The 24,708-nt window shown below is 41.9% G+C and overlaps 1 protein-coding gene across 4 annotated transcripts in view; it reads right to left on the reverse strand.

Annotated features, from left to right (window-relative positions):
- The window catches only part of CLTCL1 (clathrin heavy chain like 1), a 56,316-nt gene extending 36,808 nt beyond the window's left edge, over nt 1-19,508 (reverse strand). For 2 of the 4 annotated variants that reach the window (XM_075898239.1, XM_075898237.1), the window contains exons 1-5: nt 19,268-19,508; nt 9,061-9,268; nt 2,880-3,148; nt 2,403-2,564; nt 1,224-1,337 (exon numbers count right to left, since the gene is read on the reverse strand). In XM_075898239.1, the coding sequence (XP_075754354.1) occupies nt 1,224-1,337; nt 2,403-2,564; nt 2,880-3,148; nt 9,061-9,268; nt 19,268-19,309 (795 nt within the window). In that variant the 5' untranslated portion in view covers nt 19,310-19,508. The remainder of the gene's footprint in view (nt 1-1,223; nt 1,338-2,402; nt 2,565-2,879; nt 3,149-9,060; nt 9,269-19,267) is intronic. The other 2 variants (XM_075898240.1, XM_075898238.1) reach the window with 2 other exon arrangements.
- Nucleotides 19,509-24,708: the final 5,200 nt, after the last annotated feature.

The following is a 24,708-nucleotide window of genomic DNA, read 5'->3' on the forward strand; positions in this document are numbered from 1 at the left end:
AGATTTGAATAGCTAGAAAAAGCAACTAACCTTAAGCCTAAATATTTCAGTTTAATTGTAAAGTTATGCACCTCATTAGACATTACATGTTAGAGGAGTTAAAGCAGTGGAGCGGAGTTGCTTTATTACTAAAAGCCTCAAGTAGGAGTCCGCAGTATACAAATTCTTGCAGAAGTCTTAAGTCTACTGATCCTCCAGGCAAAGAGGCAGTTCTTGACTATGGTTACCCAAGATCAGATCAATCAAATTGCTCAATATAGCTAGTCACCTGAAATTAAACAAGATCTTCTTCTAAAGTTGGAGTACCACACTAGCTAGCAATTCCACAATTGAGCCAAAAAGATGTTAGCCCTTTTGCACTGTATCAGATTACTACAACTTGTAGTGCAAACTACATATGTTCAGAGACAGTTAAGAGGTGAATTCAACTCTCCTTAAGCAAGTTCATTATGAGAACTAAAAACCAAGTGAGAATTGTATTCATTAAGGAGTAGAGCTATTTAATGCCACCTAGAAAAATCTAAAGGTGAAGGACAGAAGCATATTTGTTATTTGAGTACATCATTGTGCACCTATCAAATCTCTAATTGCATATATCTCTTTACTTATTGTGTTCTGACCAGGTTAATAAAGTATTCTTTGCTGGCCTCATTAACTTAATTTCTAACCAACCACTTTCTACTCTTACCTCGCTGGGAGAGAGTTATGCTTCTAGTATTGGTTCTTTTATGGAAGAATGAATGCATGACGGATGGAAGTAACATCTATAAAGCAATAGTGAAGTCACCGTTTATAGGGAAGATTAGTACTATTTAGCTTAAGGACTCAAGATAGTTCATAAAAAAGGGAATATTTTCTAAATGGACTACAGTTTTAGCCAGAAGTCTGTGTTTGAAGTCAGTTCATGTCTTGGTCCAAGTTTTTGTTCTTGTGACCCAAAATTTCTAGTCTCTAGAGAATACAAACGGAAGAAAACCCAACACTCTTCAGGGGGAATTCAGTCATCTATGTGCAAATCTACATAAGTGGCATCACCACTGAAAACATGACCCAAAGTGAATTCACCTTCTTGAACCAAGATACCACAGGTCATCTACTTAGAGGTGATAGAAGTGTGTGGATGTATATGACACAAGAGGATGGGAAATGCTGTTATACATGTCTATATTGGCCAACTTGGAGCAGCTTGCAACCTGTTCAGTTTACAGTCTTGGACACCTTACCTGCATTGCCACAGGGAAGTCCGTCTGAGCCTCAGGAGGGAAAAACACATCAACAGCTTTCTTTACAAAGGGCTGGTTTCCAGCAGCAGGTTGACCTACTTCAATTATATGGAGCTGGGGAGAGGAAATTGTAGGTCACCAAGAAATAGTTTCTAAGCAAGATCATCCTAAGAAACAAGTTGATCCAGTAGTCAACCAATGTTCCTTAAAAAGGCTACAAACCAAGACTTCAATACCTTTTGTGCAACTTAACCTTGAAGATTCAGCCAGTGTTCATGATTCTAGAATGTTAAAGTTTGAGTATTGTTTTAATAAACCTTTGAAGAGGTTAAAACCTCTGTGCTTGAAATCAGTTTGGTAAGTCAGAAACAGCTGGTCATAAAGTGTGCCAAGCCTTGTTCCAAGACTATTGCTGCCATCACTTTGCTTAGTCTGCTTCAGTTTTATTCAATCTTGAACAGTTCATTAGAGAAAAATAAATGCCATGGACAGGTTATCAAGATTTTAGTCCAAAGGTACAAAATTTGCTTTTTCCAGGGTTGTTCCATCTTATAAGGTACTGAAAGGTTACTCAAGCCTTTAAAAATCTTCCCCAGAATACTACAGGACAGCTTAGCAAGCGAGGCACATCTATGTTCTTTTCTGTAAGGAGGCTATGTTTAGTCAGCACCACTAAGGACTACAAGAGACAATGAGGTTGTTCAACTGAGAACTTGGTACAAGAAGGGATAGAAATTTATTCAGATAAGAGTCAAGGCACCTATAGACTGACAATTCACTGCCTTCAGTATTTAGTGAGCCACCATTCATTAAACAAGTGCTCAACATGGTTATAATTTCAGTATAACATTATTCAAAAGTTAACTTACTGAAGTCAGTTACCTTAGAGCAAGAGAAGTAGGTAGCCACTGATTTTAGTTTGTAAAGCTACCCACAGCAATTGAAGTTTAGGTTCAAGTTAGTATAAGTTACCAGAAGGGCTCGACAAATCACAATCTACTTGCCCGTGATGAGTAGATTATAAGCTGGCACATAGACGCCACATGATCTGCACATGCGCAGCACAAACTGCGCATGCGCAGCTCGCAGAATTGCACGGCTGGTGAGTGAGGCTTGCTTCCACCGCTTGGCGAGCCCTGGTTATCAGTAAGTGGTTATCAGGTTTACCCCAGGTTTTACCTTGCCTCCTGCAGGGCTCCGTACCGCAAAACAGAAGAGTGTGGAAGGCTTGGTGTTTCCTTCTATTTTGAATTCTGCAAAGGCTGCTGCATGGCCCTCTATAGGTTGAGAAACCTTCCTATCAACTGAATACAACTGCATTGCACCAACGACACGATTTTGCTAATGGACACAAAGAGGTGGAGGTAGGAGAGAAAAGAAAAATTTGAAAGGTGACTTCTCCAGATATTTAAGAGTTGCATATGCATCAAGAGCATAGGAAATGAACCACTAGTGCTTTCAGTACAAACAAACAACCCAAATATTTTACCATGTTACTTTTGAAAGGTTTGAAGACAATCTATTACAGGACACTCTTGAAATAAGTTGTGTTAAATGTAAGGAATTACAGTCAGTGTGAAACAATAAGTTCATATTCCAGGTTTGGCCCAAGTTTTATACCTGCACTCATAATACATTTTCTGAAAAGTACCTTACCTGGGCTGAAATGCCTATCAGGAGTAGCCACTTTTGGTGTTCATCTGTCCTGTAATTGATGATTTGGCAGCCTGCAAGACTAGCATGCCTATCAAACATCTTTTGGGGCTGAGATTCTCCCTCCATGCTCCAATGGAAGACTGCTGTCTCTGTCACCAAGGCAACTGTGTTTACCGATATCCATTTCCAGAAGATCACTTCCTCTGCCATAGTATGGGCTTTCATTTTACTTTTCATCTCAATGTTAAAGATCTGTAGCGTCTTCCCCGCTGGTGTGGGAGATACAAAACAGTCACAGACCTCTTGACATTATACACAGCCCTGTAATTTGCCATGTATTGGAAGTATGTTTGGAAAGCTTAGCTACAATAAGCTAGTCTTCCATTTTCTATATTCCAATAAAAATCAGTAGAAGGAAGATTGTTAAGTTGCCATAGCTCTGCCCTAGCCTATGCTGTAGCTGCCGAAGTTCTGCTGTTTCAGTAACCTCATGATAGATGCTGCACCACACAGACTTAACATTTCTGCAGAAGCAATGAACACTGTCTGGAAACGTGTTTAATGCATGCATAAGGTCTTCCCATTTACTGAGTTTTAGTGAAAAGAGTCAATGAAGACAAGCAAGTCCTGATTTATAGGCAAGACTGAACTGACCAGAGAACATTCCTCATCAAGACTGATCTATACACACCCCCTCCCACCCCAGGGATGTAATAGTGTAGTTGATTAACCAATCAGCTTCTGATTACCAGTTAATGCCAAATACTATGTGCAATTCCACACCCCCACCTGTAAACTTTAGAAGGCTGGCCAGCAGCAGGTCAATCCTGGCTTGTGCTGAGTCTGAGACCTACCCCTGCTGAGGCTCTGCATTTAAAAAAAGAGGAGTCAGGCAGGCCACCCAGCTCAGTTCCAGTTCACACTGACTCCACGAGCTCAGGACCCCCCCACCTGCCGACAGGGGCTGCTGCCACCCAATAGTGCTGCTTCTGTATCAGAGGCAACAGCATGGGGCAACAGGCAGCCAGTCTGAGGGGAGCTGGTTTTTAAACTAACTCCCCTTGAGGACCAGCCCCCCACCTGATAGAGGCAGCAGCATGGAGTCACAGGAGGCTCATTGGGAGTGGGGCTGGAGTGCACTGGCTGACAGCCCCACTCCTGGGACTACAGACTAGGCAAGTAGCCAATAAACATTAAAGAGGTTAGACTATTCAGTTAAGTGTTAATTAGGGTTGTGAAATATCAGTTGTGACTTGTAATGAAGTGCCTATGGCTCCACTGATATGCATGTCCTCAATGTTCTCTATTTCAGTGAGATAGTAGCATAGGTGTATCAAAATCAGCTTAAGTTGTTCAATACTACTGCTATAAATCAAAGATGTAGGTCATATTTCATAATGTCCAGTGAAGTTAGAGTATACCAAAATAAGATGAGGCATGCTGATGAATAATCTCACATTTTGAAAGTTCAGGTTCTGACACTTCTGTAAACTGAACTCTGCTACTTCAAAGCAATTTTACTTCCAAAGAACAAGATAAGCAGGCTTGTTATGCGTAGTTTAAATGGTAAAATTAAAAATACACTATGCTAGTCTCTAGGGTTGTGACTTGTGGTTGGAGGTGTCCTTAGAGGTTTCTTCACCTTTAGTTCCTGGAGACTCTAGGACTAATTTATAGGATTAACAACCCTGTGTCTGCCAATATTCCTCAAAAGGAAAAGCTACAGTTTTTGAAGTCACTTAGTTTTACAGAGCAAGTAGCTCTTGTTTAAGACCATGACAGTTGCAGTCCATTCAAATAGAGTGAAACTTTAGCTTCTGCCAAACTATAATAAAACATTTAGGGTACAAGATTTCCAGGATGATCTACCATGCTAAACAGACCAGGAAAATGCCTCATCTCATAATGAAATCCTGTAAGCCTGCTTTTACCTTCATTCCTTTCATCCAAGAGAAGACAGATAAGATTTAACTTCACATTGTATCTAACCACACAGTTGGACTAGGCCATTAGGAATTAACACAGTTATGGAGCTTCAAGTGGATTCCTATTCCAATAAGGCTTAGTAATATTGAACTATGGTATTAACTTACTATTTTAATTACTGCCTCCTAGCCAAGTGGAGATTTTCCTTTATGTGGATTGGGAAAGTAGACTGAAGACTGGGTAGTATTGTCTAAGGTATGCCTGTTGCAGGAGTGTCAACATGAATACAACTGTCCAAGGACTAGCAGTTTCATAATTAGTAAAGCCCCTCACTCAAAATGGACTTCCCTTTCATGAAACTGATATTAAACCTGAATTAGGGATGTTAGGATTCATTAATTGTGTAGTCAATTTTACTACACAATCCATCAGTAAGTGACAGCACTCAGTCCCGGCTCAAACCCTAACCCTTTGCAATAATAGGAACCCTAACCATAACAGGGACGGAGCCAAGCTTTTAAATTATTGATTCTGCAGAGCTGCAGCAAGTGTTGGTCCAGGGAGCTGGTGCTAGCCCAAACTGAGCCATGCTGCTGGCCAGCTCTCTAAAAAGGTTTACTGGCAGGTGAAGGGAACAGAAGGGGAGAATGTATGCAGTCCATAAGCATTAACTGATAAACTTAATTGATAGCAATAGCTTATCTACACATATACATCCCTAACCTGAATGACAATTTACTGTTAACTAAGTAAACCTAACCATTTAGAAGGAAGGTTATTTGATAGGATGGCAAGACTATTTTCAAACAAGGCACTCTCAGACTTTCCCTAATTTTTACCATGAAACTTAAGGATCAGTTTCAAAGCTTTTTGCTTAGCTAAATACTAAAAGCCCTACATGTGACACCAAGACTGGAGTTAAACCTAAATCCACTCACTGAAGAGACCAGAAGCCATATGGGAGTAGAGGCTTCAAGAAGCAGAACACTGCTACATTAATCTTCTGCATGGGTATGCTAGAGACCTGCACTGGCAGACACTGCTAAGCGGTTATGAAAACATGTTTACTCTCACCAGCCCCCTGCTGGAAACTTTAGCTTCACATATAGGAAGGCGATGGAGAAAATGCAAATTGCTATATCTACAATTGAAGCTATTAGCAGGATTAAAGCAAGTAAGAACACCAAGATCTTCTGGGTTTAAGGTTTCCAGCTCAATTGATCTGGTGTCACTAATTCAAATGGGTGGTCCTCAATCAGCTAACAAGAGTACATATTTAAAAGTCTACTTCTAGGAGCAATTCTACTACAATGCTCCAACATTTGAAACCGAATTTGTTTTAGTAGAAGCAGTGCAGACTACTCAGCTAATTGATCTTGGGTATAATGGACAAGCTGAGCAGTGGCAACCATGGTATTTAAGAAGAAATGTTTAGACCTACAGTGTAGTTTTCCACAGCCTTCAATCACAAGGTAAGACTAGTTTAGGCGTGTCCTCTTGTGTACAGCTCTGCAATAAGGGTCAGATTGTAGCATGATGTTACTTGAATTAGTTTTAATTGATAACTTAGAAGAACATTTACCATTCCAATACCAGGACTTAGGGTAGAATCACAAGCTCTTGCTTTTTTACTCTGATCTCCCACGTGTTGGAAGACAATAGCTTACTTGTCTAGGACTGACAATTGATCATATCCTCTATGAATTAGGTCAAAACTTGATTTTAAACAAATGCGTTTCACTGCAATTCTGAATTTCATTTGTTTAATAAAAACTCTTCCTCTAAAACAGACATGGAAAATGTTTTAATGTTTGTAAGATTAGAGCATGAAATTGCATTTACATTTCCATATTAATGTATGGAAATGCCTTCTGAAAACACTGCATTCCCCACTTGTTTTGCCCCACAGTTATAAAAAGAGTGACTGTGGCCCAAGACATAGCAAGAGAAAAAGATATGGATACAAGGACAAAAAAGAATTACTTAGTACACTGGAGGAATGCAACATGCAATCTAGAAATGCAATTTGTACATGTTCAGACCTTGTAACAGTTGCTAATTTTAGAAATCTCATTTCCCATTGGATACTGAGATTGTACATTCTGTTACTCACTAATTCTCAAATTATGAGAAACTCAGTCATGGCACATACTTTCATAAGAAACAAAAACCAAACAATATTTAACAGTTTTGACTGCCATCTCCACAATCCATCAGCAGGGAAAGTTTGGCATACTCCACCTGTTGGTCAGGCAGCCAAGTATTAAATGCTGGAGAAAGTCTGACCTACTCTACATTTATGAAATATTTGCATTGCTGTAATTCCAGAAATTGTGTACCATTGTCCAATGATAACTAGGGATACAGTCACTTGCTTAGCTATTAAACACTCTTCCTCCTCACCTCCCTGGAGATTCTAAGTCTCCAGAATGATTACCCCAAGTCTGTTGGGCCTTGATCTTTGTTTGATGTCTTTGGTACACAGGCACCATACATTGGACAATTACATGTCTGTTAAGACTATGTTAATTGATTCACTCTGTAGCAGGACAATACTGCTTTTGAGAAGTCTATATTGGTAAAAATAAAGCTAGACATACTAAACCTTTTTACATTTAGTAGGTTAATTTCAGTTGCGGGCAGGCTAACAGTTCTATTTAAGCACTGGGTGAAGTTTTACTAGTATACAGAATGCACTTTCCTTGCCAATAGGTCGCTTTACAGGGGTCCAAGATTATGATTAAAAGAATATATTCTAGGCAGTGTGATATTGAACATCAAACTTATAATTGTTATTACCTTATTGTTCAACATCTCTGCCCACCTCATACAGAGGCTATTCATAGTAGTCTGAAGGAAATGCATACAGCAGCTGAAATAATATTTGACTCCAGCTCAAATTGGAACTGTTTATATGTCTTTATAAAAAAGCCTTTGCCTCTTGTATAGGCTGATCAAAACAGGAATAGGTTCCATGTTTTCTAAGACCAGATTTTAGAGAGATTTCTTGGACCCCTAGATAATATCACCATGACTTCAGACTAATTACATTTAGGCAAAATGACTAGCACACAAGACATCATGCTAGCAAAGGTCTCTCATAAAAGTATTTGATTCAGTTTTTCTACTAAGTGTACTATATATACACACACTAATATGGTCTCCTTTAATTGGTACAGTCAATAGTCAAAGCAACAAAATGGTAAATCACATCAATAAAAGGAGATTCTTCTTTGTTCAGTTACTAGTTGAGGATTCAAATTCCCAATAGCTGTAAATATATTGAACTATTTGTAAATATCAGTACTTTTTATGAGATTAGACCATTTTGTATCACTAAACATGAAATGTCAGGACATGTTAACTCACCATCTGTTTAAGACAAGAATGCAGGAAGAAAAGTACAGAGTAAGCAATAGAGTTAAAGCAGTTAACTCAAGATTATTTGCAAGCTCATTGGTGTTTATTCTGCTACTCTGATAAGCTAGGCAGCCTTTATTCCACAGTACTCTAGTAACTTGTGAAATAGTACCCAGGAAGCCAAGAGCAACCTTAAAATGCTTAAAACTAGCTTAAAATGGTTGCAAACATTCTCAAGTGTCTATTATATATTCTACATTCACAAGTTTTACCTGCAGAGAAAACTTCCACTTTAAGTCTTGTGATCCTCTGCCAATTTTTAAATAAATTGTCTATTTAGTCTTCATGAGCTGCTTGCTGTTATTACAATTATGTATTTCCAGATGCACCTTAGTATTATATTTTAGGGTTAACATGCAAGTCAGATGTGCACTAGTTTCATTAAAGAGTTATACAGAGGCCTTCCTGCTCACAGACTACTGTTGCAGGTTAGCAAGTGATATATAAACATATGTTTGGTAAAGTGAGCTTTACATTCTGGTCTTGACACTTTAAAGTCTTTTCAAATTTGTTGAAATATAGAGTCTAAAGTTTATGTACTCTTCCGTATCCAATGCCCTTCCTCAACTTTCAGGATGGAAAGCAGTAATGCATTTCTACAGAGGAATTTGCTTACTACTATGCTGTGAATGTAAGTTGAGCTCAACTCTTAAATCCAAGACAAAGAGTGGCTACTATAACCAAGATTGTAGGGTCAAGTTTTGATAAACTCAAGTTCTGAATTAAAAAAAAACAAAAAAAGTTAAAAACCCACTTTGTTTCACTACAGACTCAAAGCTGCCTCTTGGCTGGTTTGGTCATATAGTAGATTCTACAGAAAACAGCAGCAACTCACCTTTCAGAGCAATGACTTTAGAAGCTGGATTCATGATGGCACTTTCTGCAGAAATTGGACGTCTGATTGGTGTAGTCGGATCACTCATATCTATGATGACTACCTGTGCTTGTTCTCCTACTTTCTCTCTGATGCAGATGAATTTATCAGATTCCATTGTTAGAGTGCTGAATCCAATGTTAGCTGGATTAATTCCCAGGTTTTGGAGCTAAACGAAAGAAAGTTGTTCATTTTGACAAGTACTTATTTAGTAAGTAAATGGCTTCTACAAACATATCTGGAAAGGGAGCGTTTGTCCTCATCTAAAAAAAAGCACAGCACTGGATACAGCAGGTTGTAGAGAATCCGAATAGTGTAGTTTTAAAGTCAACAAGCTTGAATAAAAACAAAAGTAGTTTAACTGTTTCAATGTTTGAGGCAGAGTTTCAGAACTACTTGTGAAACTTTGTTATTTTGCTTCCCCCCATCCCCCATACCAGTTTGGGATTAAAAAGGTTGAAATAACTTCTTGTACAGGAAATGCCAGTACTAACAGTTCTACGGGATATGAACCAAAGCAACTTAAGTCAGTATTTTAAAAATTGTACTATGATAGATACAACTTTTGCACCATATACCATCTGATATTCTCCAATACAATATTCAGACACTCTGCTTCCTTCCCCAGATCTGAAGAGCTTGGTGTAACTCAAATTTGTAATTTTACCAACAGAATTTGGTCCTATGAAAATATATTTTCCAACTGCCTTCTCATTCTCTAATTGGAACTGAAATCTTAAAAGTCCAAAACAGAGCACCTCTTAAAAAACCCAGCAGCAGCTAGACTGGGTATCAAATGACATGATCTTAGTTCAGGATTTATAAGCTAGGAGAAAAGCAAGTTGAGATGATGCAGTGTCACTTATAAATGACTATAGTTTATACAGTATACAGCCTCACTATTTAATGGACAGTTTCTTCTAGCATTGCACCACTGTGTTGTGCAGATACTATATATGTAGGTCCACGCTTTAGACTTTGAGGAATGGCAAGTATCCAGAAAGCAACATTAGTATGGAAAGTTTACTTGCACAGAGTTATTTCATGTAGCTATAGAATCTATTCCTGACTGCCACCTTTGATAGTCTTATCAGAATGACAGATATGAAGATGTTGAGAAGAGCAAGAGAAGTTACAAACTGGAAAGAGGCTGTTCTAAATAAGCAAAGGACATACAGGTTTGACCTCCCTGGCTTGGCACCCTCAAGACCTGACCAATCCTCAATAAGGGATTTTGCTGGACCAGGCAAGGTCATATCTGGCCCCCAAGTTCCCAGGGACTGAGCAGCCTGGCCTTGCCAGCCTGCAGGGTTCCTAGGCACCAGTCCTCCACTGGGACTCTGGTCCCTCAGGATGTTACTGAATATTGAAGTGGAACACCAGAGTGGTAAAATACAAGGTGGTACAAAACCAGGATTAAGCCAAAAGGGAAGTTCAACTGAAGTTAATGGGGAAGTTTGAATGATCTCTACTCTTGAATAATCTACGGCAGGGGTTCCCAACCTGGGGTATGTGTACCCCCAGGGGGTACAAGAAGCTTGTCAAGGGGGTATGGGGAATATTTGGTAAATTACTAGATTATCCTAATTGAAATATTCCAAAAGTAGTAGTGTTCGTGAAAAAAAGTTGTGGATTCTAGTGTCTAGAATTTATTTCCTTTCATATTGAATAGGGGTACAGGAAGGTTTACTAAAAGCCAAGGGGGTACAGGGACCAAAAGAGGTTGGGAACATCCGATCTAAGGGAATTAGAAGTCTCAGCACTTCTATTTCAACTTAGAAGGAACAGAACTTTAAGTGTAATGCAGCTAATTTTGCATACAGCTAATTTTGCACTGGATAAGAGTACAAAAAAGTCAGTATCATATCAGTGGGTTGTGTATGTCTGGGGAAAGGCACATGTGCTTGAGGAGAAACCTAGTTAATCTTAAGGAGCTGTTGCTTCTTTCCTCCCTTCAAAGTTTAGGCAATTAAGCACCAAAAAGCTAGGCTGTGAAATTATACTGTCAAAAGCATGGCACGGGTTTGTTAGTGTTGCTGAAATTCAGTTATGACCAACTCTGGTTTAGTTTCAGTACATAAAAGCCTCTTCCAGGAGAGGAAGAATCAAATCCAGAGAAGAAATATCTGCAGCCATTGTCAGTTAATTATATGTAGTAATAGTGAAGTATCTTCATGCTGCTTGATCTGTCATGTGCCCCATTTGAGGAATAGGAGAAGATCAGTCATTTAGATAGGTTAAAAGATTCAACTAGTCAAGAAGTTCAACTTAGATCAGAAGCTAAGAAATACTCAATGGATTGATAAAGAAAATCCTATTTCATCAAATCTTCTAGCAAAGAAGTACCACCAGGTCTATAGTATTGAAACAGGAGGAGTACTAGCTATCTAATGACACAGAATACTATAAACAAGACTTGAGTTTATAAATTAACCTTCAAGATCTAATTTGATTACTTCTGTTTTCTACTTTAGAAGAAATTTGGAGATATAGCTTTAAGCAAGTTGTAGTTTAGTGTATTTTCATTATCTGAAAAGGACTTGTAGTTCACTACTTAGAAGCATTTGGGTGTACATATGAACAAGTCTCATTTTATTTTGACTAGTAGTTTTGCTTTGAGGTTTTTGAATCTTGTTGCTATATTTCTTAAAAGTTTCAACTAAACTAAAATGTTTTTTTTTTTATGACTGAAAGATTGATACTAGCACCTGATTCCAAGGTGGATAAAAATCAATGTTTTTTTAAAAACTGATTTGATAAAATGCTGGAAGAACCTATGTAAAGACAGTTTTAATTAAGATATAGCATAACGCAAAAATATCAGACTAGGGACTCAATCTTATGGTGATCCAGAGGCTTCTGTATAGCTTTAGAAACCTATACATCCAATGAAGCTCACTGCTCAGTCAAGAAGTTATCAGAGATGAAGAACTGTGGATTTATGTCTCCAGAGATAACATGCTTGTGAACAGCAAAAAAATTGTATATCTATAGAGAAGTGAGAAATATCAGACCTTGGCCCTATTGCCCCTCTGCATGTTTGTGTACACAGAGCCAATCCTTTACCTCTAAAGGATCAAAGTTTCAGAGAGTTCAGTGAATAACAATATTTAAAGTTTCTCATGTTGACCTTGCTGACAAGTCAATTTCTCACTGATTCACATATTTCACACACACACACACACACACACACACACACACACACCCCCCATATAAGCAGTGATGTCTAAAGCAGGAGCATGTTATGTATTATCACTAGGTTAACCTTAACATGTGATGCTTACTGGTTCCAGTTAACTGGTGGGGGCGGAGGAAGCTCCCTGTCCACTGTGGGCAGAGGGCTGCTACAGGCCTGTGGGACCAGTTGAGGACAGGGGAACATCATTGGCAGGAGCAGCCCTTGTCCAGGATAGGGACACAGGCAACTCCAACCTGGCCCCAGCCTGGGGGGGGCCTGCCCCCCTTAGTTGTTTCACTGGGATTACATGGGTTTTTACATGCTTAATTACCACCCTTGAGTAACTGAAGTTACTCAACTTGTCCAAGGCCACGAATGACCACAAGGGTATGTAATAGAACTCAGGAATTCTACTCCTAGTCACATGCTTTGACTTGGACTATGCTCCCTTTAGGGTACAGATAGGGGTCATTTGCCATTCTATATCAGTAGTGGGTAACCTGCACACTGCAGGAAGCATGCAGCTCACTAGGGTTTCATCTGCAGCCCCACTACCCCTTCTCTGGGCAATGAAGCCCCACATTTCCTATCACTCCTCCTTCCTCCCACCACTTTCAGAGCACCAAATCACTTGTGTCACACCTCCCCGTTCATCCCAAAGTTAATTTGCTGGGTTCCCACTCTAAGGGAGGAGGGACAGAGTGCTCCAAAACTGCTGGGGGAGAGGGAAAGTAGTAGAAAATGCAGGGCTCTGGTGCCCCAGTGAAAGAGGTGTGTGGGAAAGTAGGGACAGACAGCAAGGTGGTGGGGCTGCAGGTGGTACCCTAGTGGGCCTCAGATTGCTGCAGCCCACTGAGGTGAAAGTGGGTCACCTGAGTGGCCCTCCCCCAATTCTGGTTGCCCTTTGCTGTTCTTCATAAGTGTCCAGTTAACAATTCATCTGAGGACTATACAAGTAAGGAAACTTAGAGTCTATGAACAAAAAAATAGTAAGATTTATTTCTAAACAATACTACATCAAGACTATATTGATTGATACCAAAAGGCTTTAGGCCAGATCAAAAGCACCAGCTTAACAAAAGGCTGTTTTGCTAGGACATCTGTTATTACTATGATGTTCCCTGTAGCTGTAAGCAGCACCGAAGTTCATGTCCTCATACAATATGCCCCTTCTCATCATCTTCATTTGTTTTCTATCTTGTAAGAAGTTACTTATTCCATTGTTTATTTGTATACCATTCTTAAAGTAATTTCTCCTGCTGTTGCCACCTTGTCCTCCCTCCCTGCTCAGGAGCCCATTTTTCATTAGATGACTCCTATTAACAGTATGGGCTTCCAAAAGTAATTTTGAATACCTAATTATGCAAGCTTATATATGTTGCACGTATTTGAGACAGCTAAGAACAATTCCCATGGTGTTAACAAAATGCACATTCTAAATGCTGGTTTATTTACTATTATTCAGTAATCAACATTCACGTATTCTCCTTTCTGCACTGTATAAATCTATACCTCATTTGTGCTGCAACTGCCCTTCACCAGTAAATGAACTTCGAGAGTTTGGTCAGTGTTAGAATTAATCACTTGCCCAGTCCGGCAGTAAGATTTTGGCCTCTATTATGTTGTCCTGAAAAATACCTATGGATGTAACCTGCAATGCTTAGTCATTATGGTATCCTGTGGTTATCCCACCAACACATTCTGAAGGGACAGCTAATTTGTTTAGACGGTTGCTACGAGAAACAATCTGCACTAGTTTACTACCTACTAAACTGGCTTTATTCCCAAAACAAGTTTAAGGATGATCAGTTAAACTGTTCACACAACTAACTATGACAGCTTGTCTTTTGTACATCACTGATCATACAATTCCTTCATTGCATTCACTCATGTATAAACTTACAAGATAAGCAGTGGGAACTATATTTGTGAATTTCTTTCCTATTTAGTTTACATGGTGTTTTTCAGAAACACCATGTGAACGTTGAACTGTAATGCAATGGTTGAAACAATATTCAGTAGTGTTAGAATAGTCACTAGACTCCTCCATTAGATTACTTTAAATGTATCTGAGAAACGGTATGCAGAATCTCCTGCTGTCAAAGAGGTCACAGCAAAGTGACACTGTCATTTCAGCATCTTCAAAGGCCTGTTGACAATAGGACTCGTGACAACTAAGTGAGTTTTCAATGCAGTAGTGATGACAGCTAAAATTGCCATGTTTCTGTTCCATGTAACAGTTCAGAAAAGGAAGTTAACAGTTCTGTATCAAAAGTCAGAAATCTCAGTTGTGATGAAATCACACTAATGAGAAGTTACCCGGACAATCCCAAATGTTATCTCCTTAACAAGATGCAGTTTTACAACTGTAATGGTGAGGTCATGTCTGTGCAGAAGATGGTAGATACATATGCTTTTACAGAAAGTTCAATAGACTCAAGATTGAAAGAAGCAGATCAGGGGTGGCCAAACCATTAAAGGCAAAGAGCCACAATAGTTGGGAGAATAGCACAAAGGTCCAAGGGGAAAAAAGCTGTCAAGGAGAAAAAGGGGGGGGGGGGGGGGAGAGAAGAAAGGCACAACCATGTTTGGTTGGGGGGAGGGGCAGGAGGACACTGCCCCTTTAAACAAAACTCCAGATGGCTTTTTGGCCCCATCAGGCTCCCATTGGCTGGTGCCATCTTGTTGGCGCCATTTTGCTTTGCCACACCAGACAGTGAACATAGGGAATCAGGAGGGGGGCAGTTTTTAGGGGCACAGGGGTGGCTTCGCAAGCCGCAGGTTGGCCAGCCCTGACGGAGATCATCAAAACATCTCCCAACCTAACTTGTGGATTTAAGAAGCTCCCCTCCCCCCACCAATTCTTGAAAGAAAAATGGACTTGTAAGGGCTGTTCAAGATAAGTCCTTTCTACATCATAGCCACTTGAATCTGCTACTGAATCAGTTCAAAAGCGTAGTAGGTCTTCTAGTCAGTACTTCTCTCCCTCCCTCCTAAGGCTATGTCCACTACGGATGTTAACATGTAGACATTAACATGCTAACTTTACTGTTAAGTCTGGGCTTCTTAGTAAATCCTAACCATGCACTACCCCCTTGCTACCTCTGTATCCGAGGGACGGGACAGGAGCCAGCTCCCCACAAGCACTGCTCCTGTAGAGCCACCTGCCCCCATGATGCTGCTGCTTCCCAGATGCTTGTCACCCCTGCATATAAAAATGTGTAAACTTAAAATCCAGCAGTTACATGTTAAAGAATATCTTTGTAAACATCCCCAATGTCTACACTGGGAAGGTTTGACAATAAGTGCTGTCAACTTGCAAAAGTGGCCAAGGGAGGGGGGGGAACCAGTTAATCTGTGTTTTCTGCCTCTCACGGTCAACATTTTATGGCCACTTTGCTTTGCTCTGTCAGCAAGGTGCTAGCAATCATAGAATTATGGATACTAAAAGTGGACGGATACAGGCTTCTCTGTGCCTTCCTTCAACATGTCAATGAAAGTAGAGGCAATCCACCCTTTGACATACCCAGTCAGGTTGGAAATTGCATACATCAATGGGTGCATTGTTCTCACTCCAACTATACTATACTACTAATTATACTACATCTGAGGGGGGGGGGAATATCTCAGAAAGATGACAATATGGATAGTGAAGGATAGAATACTAGAACTGAAAGAGACCTCAAAAGATCAAGTCCAGTCTCCTGCTCTCAGGGCAGGACCAAGCACCATCTATCCAACCTGCTCTTAAATATCTCCAGTGATGAAGATCCCACAACCTCCCTAGACAATTTATTCTAGTGTTTAACCACCCTGACCAAAGGGAAAAACTTCTCAAGTGTCCAACCTAAACCTTCCTTGCTGCAGTTTAAGCCCATTGCTTCTTCTCTTGATAGGACAGGCCAAGGAGAACATTTTTCTCTCCCTCCTCCTTATAACTAAAAGGGTGTTACTTAAGCTATCATGTTCCCTCTCCATCTTCTCTTTTCTAAATTAAACAAGCCCAATTTTCAGTCTTCCCTCATAGCTCATTTTCTAGGCCTTTAGTCATTTTTCTTGCTCTTCTCTAGACCTTCTCCAATTTCTCAACATTTTTTCTTGAAATGTGGTGCCTAGAACTGGCCACAACTCCAGATGAGATCTAATCATCACAGAATAGAACAGAATTACTTTGTGTCTTGCTCACAACATTCCTGTTAAGCAATCATGATTCTGGGATGTATTTCTGCAAGTGCCACACTGTTGACTCACTTAGCTTATGGTCCACTATGACCCCTAACTCTTTCTGCAGTGCTCCTAGATATTTGCTTCCTATTCTGTAGGTATGAAACCAATTGTTCCTTCCCAAGTGGTGTACTTTGCATTTGTCATTATTAAATATTATCCTGTTTACCTCAGATCATTTCTCCAGGCCATTTTGAATTATGGCCTTATCCTCCAGAGCATTTGCAAACCAACCCCACTTGGTATCACCTGCAAACTTAATAATCACGCTCTCTGCCATCATCTAAATTGTTGATGAAGATATTGAACAGAACAGGTCCCAACACAGACCCCTGTAGAACCTCTCTTCCTATACCCTTCCAGCATGACTATTTCCCTAATTTATTGGTAAGGTCATGTGAGACTATCAAATGCTTTACTAAAGTCTCGGTATACCACATCCACAGTGTTGTGGGAAGGCAGAGCTGATTAGCTATGTAAGCAATTAGTCAACAATCCAATAAACTTTTGCTTATCAGATAGTCGACTTGTCCCTCGACTAGTCACTTCCACCCCTTGCTGTCTATATTAAAGGCATCAAGGGCATGGGAGTGGAGAAAGCAGGAGCCAATGCTTAAAAGCCAGTTCCCCTTAGCACCATCTTTGCAGGTGGCAGGGCAGCAGCAGGGATAGGGCACGAGCTAGGAATCTACTCTTTTGGAAAAAGTGATTTTAATCCAGTTTTGAGTGCAGTTAACAAAACAGCAGTGGAGGCTTTATTTTCTCCAGTGAAATTGCCCCCCTTTAGTTAATTTTACTTCAAATTTTAAAAGCTACTAAAACACCTCTCCAGTATTCCCTTCATAAAACATATAAAGTTACATGTACAAGTTTCAATGACTGATTTATGATTAAACTGTTTCTGAACACTGTTTGTCCCCACAGCAACTACTGGTCATCTAAAAAGGCTAGCAATAACACAAAGGGAGCCAAAGGAACAGGAAAGAGGTAATTTGAGACTAGTATGCTGATTTTATACACTACTCCTGAACAAAAATAGTTCAGCTCACTCACAAATAGTTAAGGAACAGCATACAAGAAGCGACACCAAAGCATACTTACAAGTGTCCCTAATTTAGGGAAAGGGATGCTGTAATCAAAGCTTTTTTGTTCATACCAGCTTGTTCCCACTTCCTGCCTCAGTATTATGTTCAAGAGTTCATGAACACAAATCATGAGCTGGTTAGGCTGGAAAGTGTTAACCCTATTAGTCTGTTAAGCAAGATGGAAAAAAAGGATAATCTGAAGGAAGTTTGACAATTTGACCCTTCTCTCTCATTTGAAAAACAGTATCTTCCAAAAAAGGCACAATATTAGCTATATAAGTTTCTAGAACACAGTACTGTAGAAAAAACATTAAATTTGAACATAATGTCATGGGGAGAGGAATGTAAAAGTGAAAAGATGCTGTAGAAAACATTTAAAGTGAAATAAACCTGCATTGTAAATTGTCTATCACATTTTGAAATGAATGCTAATTTGACAGCAACAGTGCAAAAAGAGCAGCACATGCCAAGTCCACTTCCTGTTCTCTCATTCATTTAGTGAATTCCTATAATGCCTGCCTTGAACTGCCTGTTCCAAAGAAGCTATTCTCCCTTCACCCTGTTTACACACCACCATCCTCCCCAATTACCCATTACTAAAAAGTTAACCTACATCACTGCTGAAGCTATTTTGATCAAACACATTTGCTCTGTTATATTCATGGATTTTTGCAATGCTGCAAGAAAAATTAAAGTAACAGATCATTTTTAAAAGCTTCAGAGGGGTCATTTTTAGGGAGGGGTTTAGTATTAGAAGCTGTCCACCCTACAAAGTAAGTCCAGACTTCCCCCGCCCCCAACTCTTATCTTGCAAAATCCCTCCCAAACTGCAGCAAGAGCTGCAGAGTCCACCCCCAGGAATCCCTGCAATCTGGAGGCTGATGGTCATTTACAGGAGACGTCACTGTGTAAAATTAGGGGCTAGGTAAACTGAAGCGCCTGCCCACAGCCCCAAAGAGAACACGAATCCCTGCTCCTCATACTCTCCATTGCTGGAATAAAGCCGACAAGCAGCTCTGAGAGCTCACCCTTCAGCCCTAAAAAAAGATAAGTCACTCAGGCAGCGAGTGACTCTGCACAAATAGCGCTGGCTGTAACAATAGGAGAGAAAGCAATGAATGACGGGGCCGCTTTCAGAGCCCGCACCTGAAGCTGACTTTAGTCCCACTCCCCAGAAGCGAGCTTTAACCCACGCCCTCCCGCGCACTAGTCTAAAAGATGGATATTTGCGCAACGGAGTTGTACAGGCAACCCACTGGCAGGCGCCTAACAGCCTGAGTGTGGATCATCCTCCTGAAGGGGGGAGCCATAGGGAAAGGAGACCCCCCCCCACGCACTAATTGCTACTAGCCCCTCTGTGGGTAGGGGGGAGCTCTACTACCCGCTTCCGCCTCCCCCCCCCCCCATCTACACTGGCCCCTCCATAGGGGGGGAATTTTCTCCTCGCTTCCTTCCCACCATCCCTCCCACTACACGGACCCCCCCCCCCCCGCCATAGGGGATTCTCATTACCCGCCTCCTCCCTCCCCCTGCTACACCGGCCCCTCTACGGGGGGCTCTGCTCCCCGCTTCCTCCCTCCCAGCCTGTATCCTCCCGCAGCCCCCCCGCCCAGGTGCCGGGCAGAGCAAGCCCAGGCACATCCCACCCCCCCCGGCCGCCTGTGCGGGTCCCCCCGCTCACCTGGAAGTGCTCCTGGAAGCGAATGGGCAGGATCTGGGCCATGGCTGGGCGCTGCCCGTGCCGGGTGCCCAGAGCAGAGGCGCAAGACCCGGCCGCAGCGGGCTGAGAGGCAGGCGCGGCTGCACCTCGCACGCAGACAGGGCGCTGTGCGGGGCCGCGCAGGCGCAAAGCAGCGCTCAAAGATCCAGCACCCCTCAGCTCCCTTTTCTCACTCAGGCTGCGGTTCCAATCACCCTGCTCGGGATCACTCCGCTCCTCAGCCTGATGGGGTCTCCAAAAATAGTCCCTGCACTAGCCTTCCTCTTCCCTCTCTGCACCTCTTTCCTTCCCTCCGTCTCCCATAGATACTAGGGAAAGCGGGCATCACTCCGTTCGGAACGAGACTGTCGAGGGGCTTCATCCCCTAAAGAGATGCATGACGCCGAAGGGACCCAGCTAAAGTATCCTTCCGCAGGATCTGAGGTCCAGGCCTCATGGTGTCATGTGACTTGACCCTCCTCCCCTTTTCCTCTCCATCCTGTTCCAGGCCCCTGCAGTGGGACCAGACTGAGGGATGCTGTGGGTGGCACTGTGGACAGAGCTCTCCAGAAGAGCTACCAAGGCTCCCTCCCTGGCCAGGGGCTCCCTTCTTTCCATTAATATTGATTATATCCATGATAGTGTGCAGATTGCATTTTCCTTTATTGTAAAACACTTTTCAGAAGCTAGTCCTCTCCCTGCCTTCTATGTATTTCCTCCAGACCTTTAACATTTTATTTGGCCCCTGTGACGTAGTGGGGGTACCTGGCTGGTTTCTATGCTGCTGGCTCTGGGGTAACCCCCACTGGCTGCCTGTGGGTACCACGACCCAGCAAAACAGGATGAGTCACTATGCAAACCAGTATGGCCAGACAACCCCCATGGAGAGGAACAAAGGAAGGTGGAATGCTGCCCTGGCTGGGGGGCAGGGCTGGAAGAGAGTTAGTTAGTGGCTGGTTGTCTGGGAGCATGGAGGAGACAGCCTAGGGAAAGGGGCTGGAGTTTAGGGGCCCGGTCTCCCCCATCTCAAGGGGGCCTGAGGCATCCTAGCCCAGCTCTGTGACCAGATTACATCTGTGCTGTGCTGTATCCTGCAGAGGCAATAAACTTCCTCTATTCCACCGGCTGATGCAGTCTGTTTGTGCCATTTCGGGGTGCAGGAGCCGGGGGACCCCCAATGCGCCGTCACAGCCCCTTCCTCTTTAAATCTCCCTGTTGGCACAGCTGATCTGTTAGTAGTGGCAAGAGAGTTTCCCTTGTGACTAAAGCAGTTAATTTCACACACACGCTCCCACTGTCAAAAATAAAGAAAAAGCTTGGGACTGGCAAAGTACACATGCTGTCCTGATCAAATTCCACAGAGTGGGCAGTCAAATTATTCATAAAAAGAAACTCCTATGCTACTCTATAAATTGTTCTCATAAAATCTACATCCTGTGAATTACAAAGGCCAAACCAAAAATCTCTGCCTGTTAATTTCCACCAGTCCCTATTTCTTTTTGGAATTCTAGCCAACAGCCTGTTTTTCAAAGACATTGATCCCAAATCAAACTGAAGATAATGAATTCTAATGGTAATTTGTGCCTGTGAAAATCTGGGGAAAATCCAGGTGTATTTCATTCAGTGTGGGCACACTGTCCCTTTTTGTGGTAGCTAGGCCACAGATAATGTTTCATGAGATGATACAGTATTAGCTAACATAGCTGGGTTATTTCACTCAGCTAGGACTGGCTTTGGCTATTAAAAGTAGACGATGAGTCATAGTTGGAATCCCTGGTGCCCTCAACCTATGTTGGAGCAAGGTATTACATTGTTAGCTTGCTTTGTTAAATTTTGATGCTACATTAAAAATGTAACTCAAAAGAGTGTTTAATGACCAATTATTATTTACAGTGAGACTGGATGCATAAAATGTCCTTTCTCTTTTCCACTCTACCTCATTTGGTGGATTACCATCAGTTGACAAACAGTTGAACAACAAAATTGACAGCTATAGTATGAATGCTCAACTGCAGTTATCAGTTATTATGGTTTGAGATTCAAGATGATTGCTTAAGGTTTCCAAACTGATGCAGTCAAACAGGTACAAAAACTGTCTGAAGACAAATTCACATCCAGGATATAGTTCGTGTTTTAATTCACATAAATCATATATTCCTACTTGTAGCTGCCTGACACACCTCCTCCTACACATTGAAACTACTGATTGGGATTGCAAAAATGTCAGGGTTGATGCTTCCATTCTTGTCCCTTAAATTTGAAGCTCTGGTAAAAATGATTTTTAAAAAAATATATAAATTCTTTTAGTTCAGTAGAGTGGCTCAGTCGTGGTTGCTGGATGATCAACAAGTTTAATTTCTTTTGGGCTCCCTGGTTGCACTCAGGAAAAATACATTGAGTTTCACAGAGTTTACTGATATGGGCATTTTAGATGTGACTTTCCAAACTGAGGTCCAGTTTGTTCTGTGTGAACATTATCAACCTATGCTACTTTTTATAAGTGTAAGGATTTACCCTATTGTCTCTGGCTAGAATTTCCAGTCCTCCCAGCTGCTGTGAATTGTGTTGTGGTGATTGTTTGCCTAGTGCCCTTCCACTCCAGAGATGGTGGCATTTCAGAGATGGGGAAACAAAATGAGTGTATATAATTTGGGAACCATTAGGTGAAAGCCAAGTCATTATTGGGATGGTTCAAAGTTGATGTCTATGGGCAACTTTCCATTTTCTATGATCACTTTGAATCAGGCTTTATAAATGTAATCTATTATTGCTACTATACTCTTCTGAATGTCTAACTCTTGCTATCTGGTTCCCCTTCTGAAATGCAGAGTAACTGTACCTACTGGTACAGTTTGAAAAATGGCCTACAGCCCTACAAAAGCTATTTTTTTAAACTATGGATGGAAAGGCCAAAGATCAATGAGGTGATCTGCTTCCCCCTTAATTTTTGGGCAGCTGCTCTCCTTTGGATGCTGCTTGTTCTGTGGACTGTAGGGTGACACTCCTTCACAGCCCTTAGAGTGGGGGGGAGGGGGTCTCAAACTCAATTTACCTTCATGCCAGTTCCAGCCCTCAAATCCTCCTACTGGTCCATTGAGCATCTCCCTCTGGCAAGGCTCCAGGAGAGGTGGGGCAGGGATCTCTGTGCATTTCTCTCCCCTCCCCCCACCACATGGCCTGCCTGCTGGCCTGTACACACCAGCCACCTTGTGCATCCCTCAGCCCTGCCTGCTACTCCCAAGCAATTAAAAACCCATCCAGGGCCCCTGCCACCAGCAGTGCAGTGGGGGCTATAATGGCTTCTGGCTGCTAGTGCCATGCTGCTGCTGGCATGTTCCTGTGGCCTGGAAGGGGGGGGGGCAGTTAGTGCAGACCTATCCTGTCCATAAGTGTAAGCTGCGAAACTATTAACATTTTTTTTAAGTGACTAGGTATCAGTGATTCCAGATCTTCTGATTTGATCACAAGCCTCCTGATAATTGGGGCTTTTTTCCCCTGTAGAGCCCCAGGCATGTTATTAGAATTAAGCCAGATGTGGGAATTTCATTACTTGATACCTCATGCACTGCTATCAACTGCAATTGTTGGTGCCTGGTATTAGAAGACAATCCCTCCCACCAGATGGTTTTTGGAGAATGTTGGGAATAACTTCCTGGTACAAGTGCTGAAGGAACCGACAAGAGGTCACGAACAGCTTGACTTGATGCTCACAAACAGGGAGGAACTAGTAGGGGAGGTAGAGGTGGGTGACAATCTGGGAAGCAGCGATCATGAGATGGTAGATTTCAGGATCCTGACCAAAGGAAGAAAGGAGAGTAGCAAAATACACACCCTGGACTTCAGAAGAGCAGACTTTGACTCCATCAGAAAACTGATGGGAAAGATTCCCTGGGATGCTTACATGAAGGGGAAAGGAATCCAGGAGAGCTTGCAGTATTTTAAAGAAGCCTTATTAAAGGCACAGGAAGAAACCATCCTGATGCGCAGCAAGAAAAACAAATATGGCAGCTGACCAGATTGGCTTACCGGGAACATCATTGGTGAGCTTAATCACAAAAAGGAAGCTTACAAGAAGTGGAAACTTGGACAGATGACTAGGGAGGAGTATAAATATATTGCTTGAGAATGCAGGGGAGTTATCAGGAAGGCGAAAGCACAATTGGAATTGCAGCTAGCAAGGGATGTGAAGGATAACAAGAAAGGTTTCTACAGGCATATTAGCAATAAGAGGGTGATCAGAGAAGGTGTGGGGCACTTACTGGATGAGGGAGGTAACCTATGGTGTATCTCGACTACAAGGTTTTGTTGACAAAAGTGGACTTTTGTGGACAAAACTAAACCTGCGTCTACACCGACGCTGAGTTCTGTCGACATAAAGTTGACAGAACTCAGCAGTTTTGTTGACGGCTGTAAACCTCATTCTACGAGGAATAGTTCTGTCAACAGAAGGCATTATTGCATCTACACTGTCATGTTGACAAAGCAGCTTGCTTTGTCGACAGAACTGGCTGTAGTCCAGATGCTCTTTGTCAACAGACGTAGTCTGGCTGTAGTCCAGATGCTCTTTGTCAACAGACGTAGTCTGGCTGTAGTCCAGATGCTCTTTTGTCAACAAAACTTCTGTCGACAAAAGCCTGTAGTCTAGATGTACCCCAAGTTACAGATGATGTGGGAAAAGCTGAAGTATTTAATGCTGTCTTTGCCTCTATCTTCACGGACAATGTCAGCTCCCAGAAGAATGCACTAGGCAACGCAGTATGGGAAGATGGACAGCCCTTGGTGGGGAAAGGACAAGTTAGGAACTATTTAGAAAAGCTAAACATACACAAATCCATGGGCCCAGATTTAATGTATCCGAGGGTACTGAGGGACTTGGCAAGTGTCATTGCGGAGCCTTTGGCCATTAACTTTGAAAACTCGTGGAGACTGGGAGAGATCCCGGATGATTGGAAAAAGGCAAATGTAGTGCCCATCTTTAAAAAAGGGAAGAAGGACAATCCAGGGAACTTCAGACCAGTCAGCCTTACCTCAGTCCTTGGAAAAATCATGGAGGGGACCTCAAGGAATCCATTTTGAAGCATTTGGAGGAGGGGAAAGTGATCAGGAATAGTCAGCATGGGTTCACGAAGGGCATGTCGTGCCTGACCAATCTGATTAGCTTCTATGATGAGATAACTGGCTCTGTGGATATGGGAAAGTCAGTGGATGTGATATACCTTGATTTTAGCAAAGCTTTTGATATGGTCTCCCACAATATTCTTGCCGGCAAGATAAGGGAATATGGATTCGATAAATGGACTGTAAGATGGATAGAAAGCTGGCTAGACTGTCGGGCCCAACGAGTAGTGATCAATGGCTCGATGTCAGGTTGGCGATCAGTTTCTAGCACAGTGCCCCAAAGATCGGTTTTGTTCAACATCTTT

This window comes from Pelodiscus sinensis, chromosome 15 (assembly GCF_049634645.1).
Source record: "Pelodiscus sinensis isolate JC-2024 chromosome 15, ASM4963464v1, whole genome shotgun sequence".
NCBI lineage: Eukaryota > Metazoa > Chordata > Testudines > Trionychidae > Pelodiscus > Pelodiscus sinensis.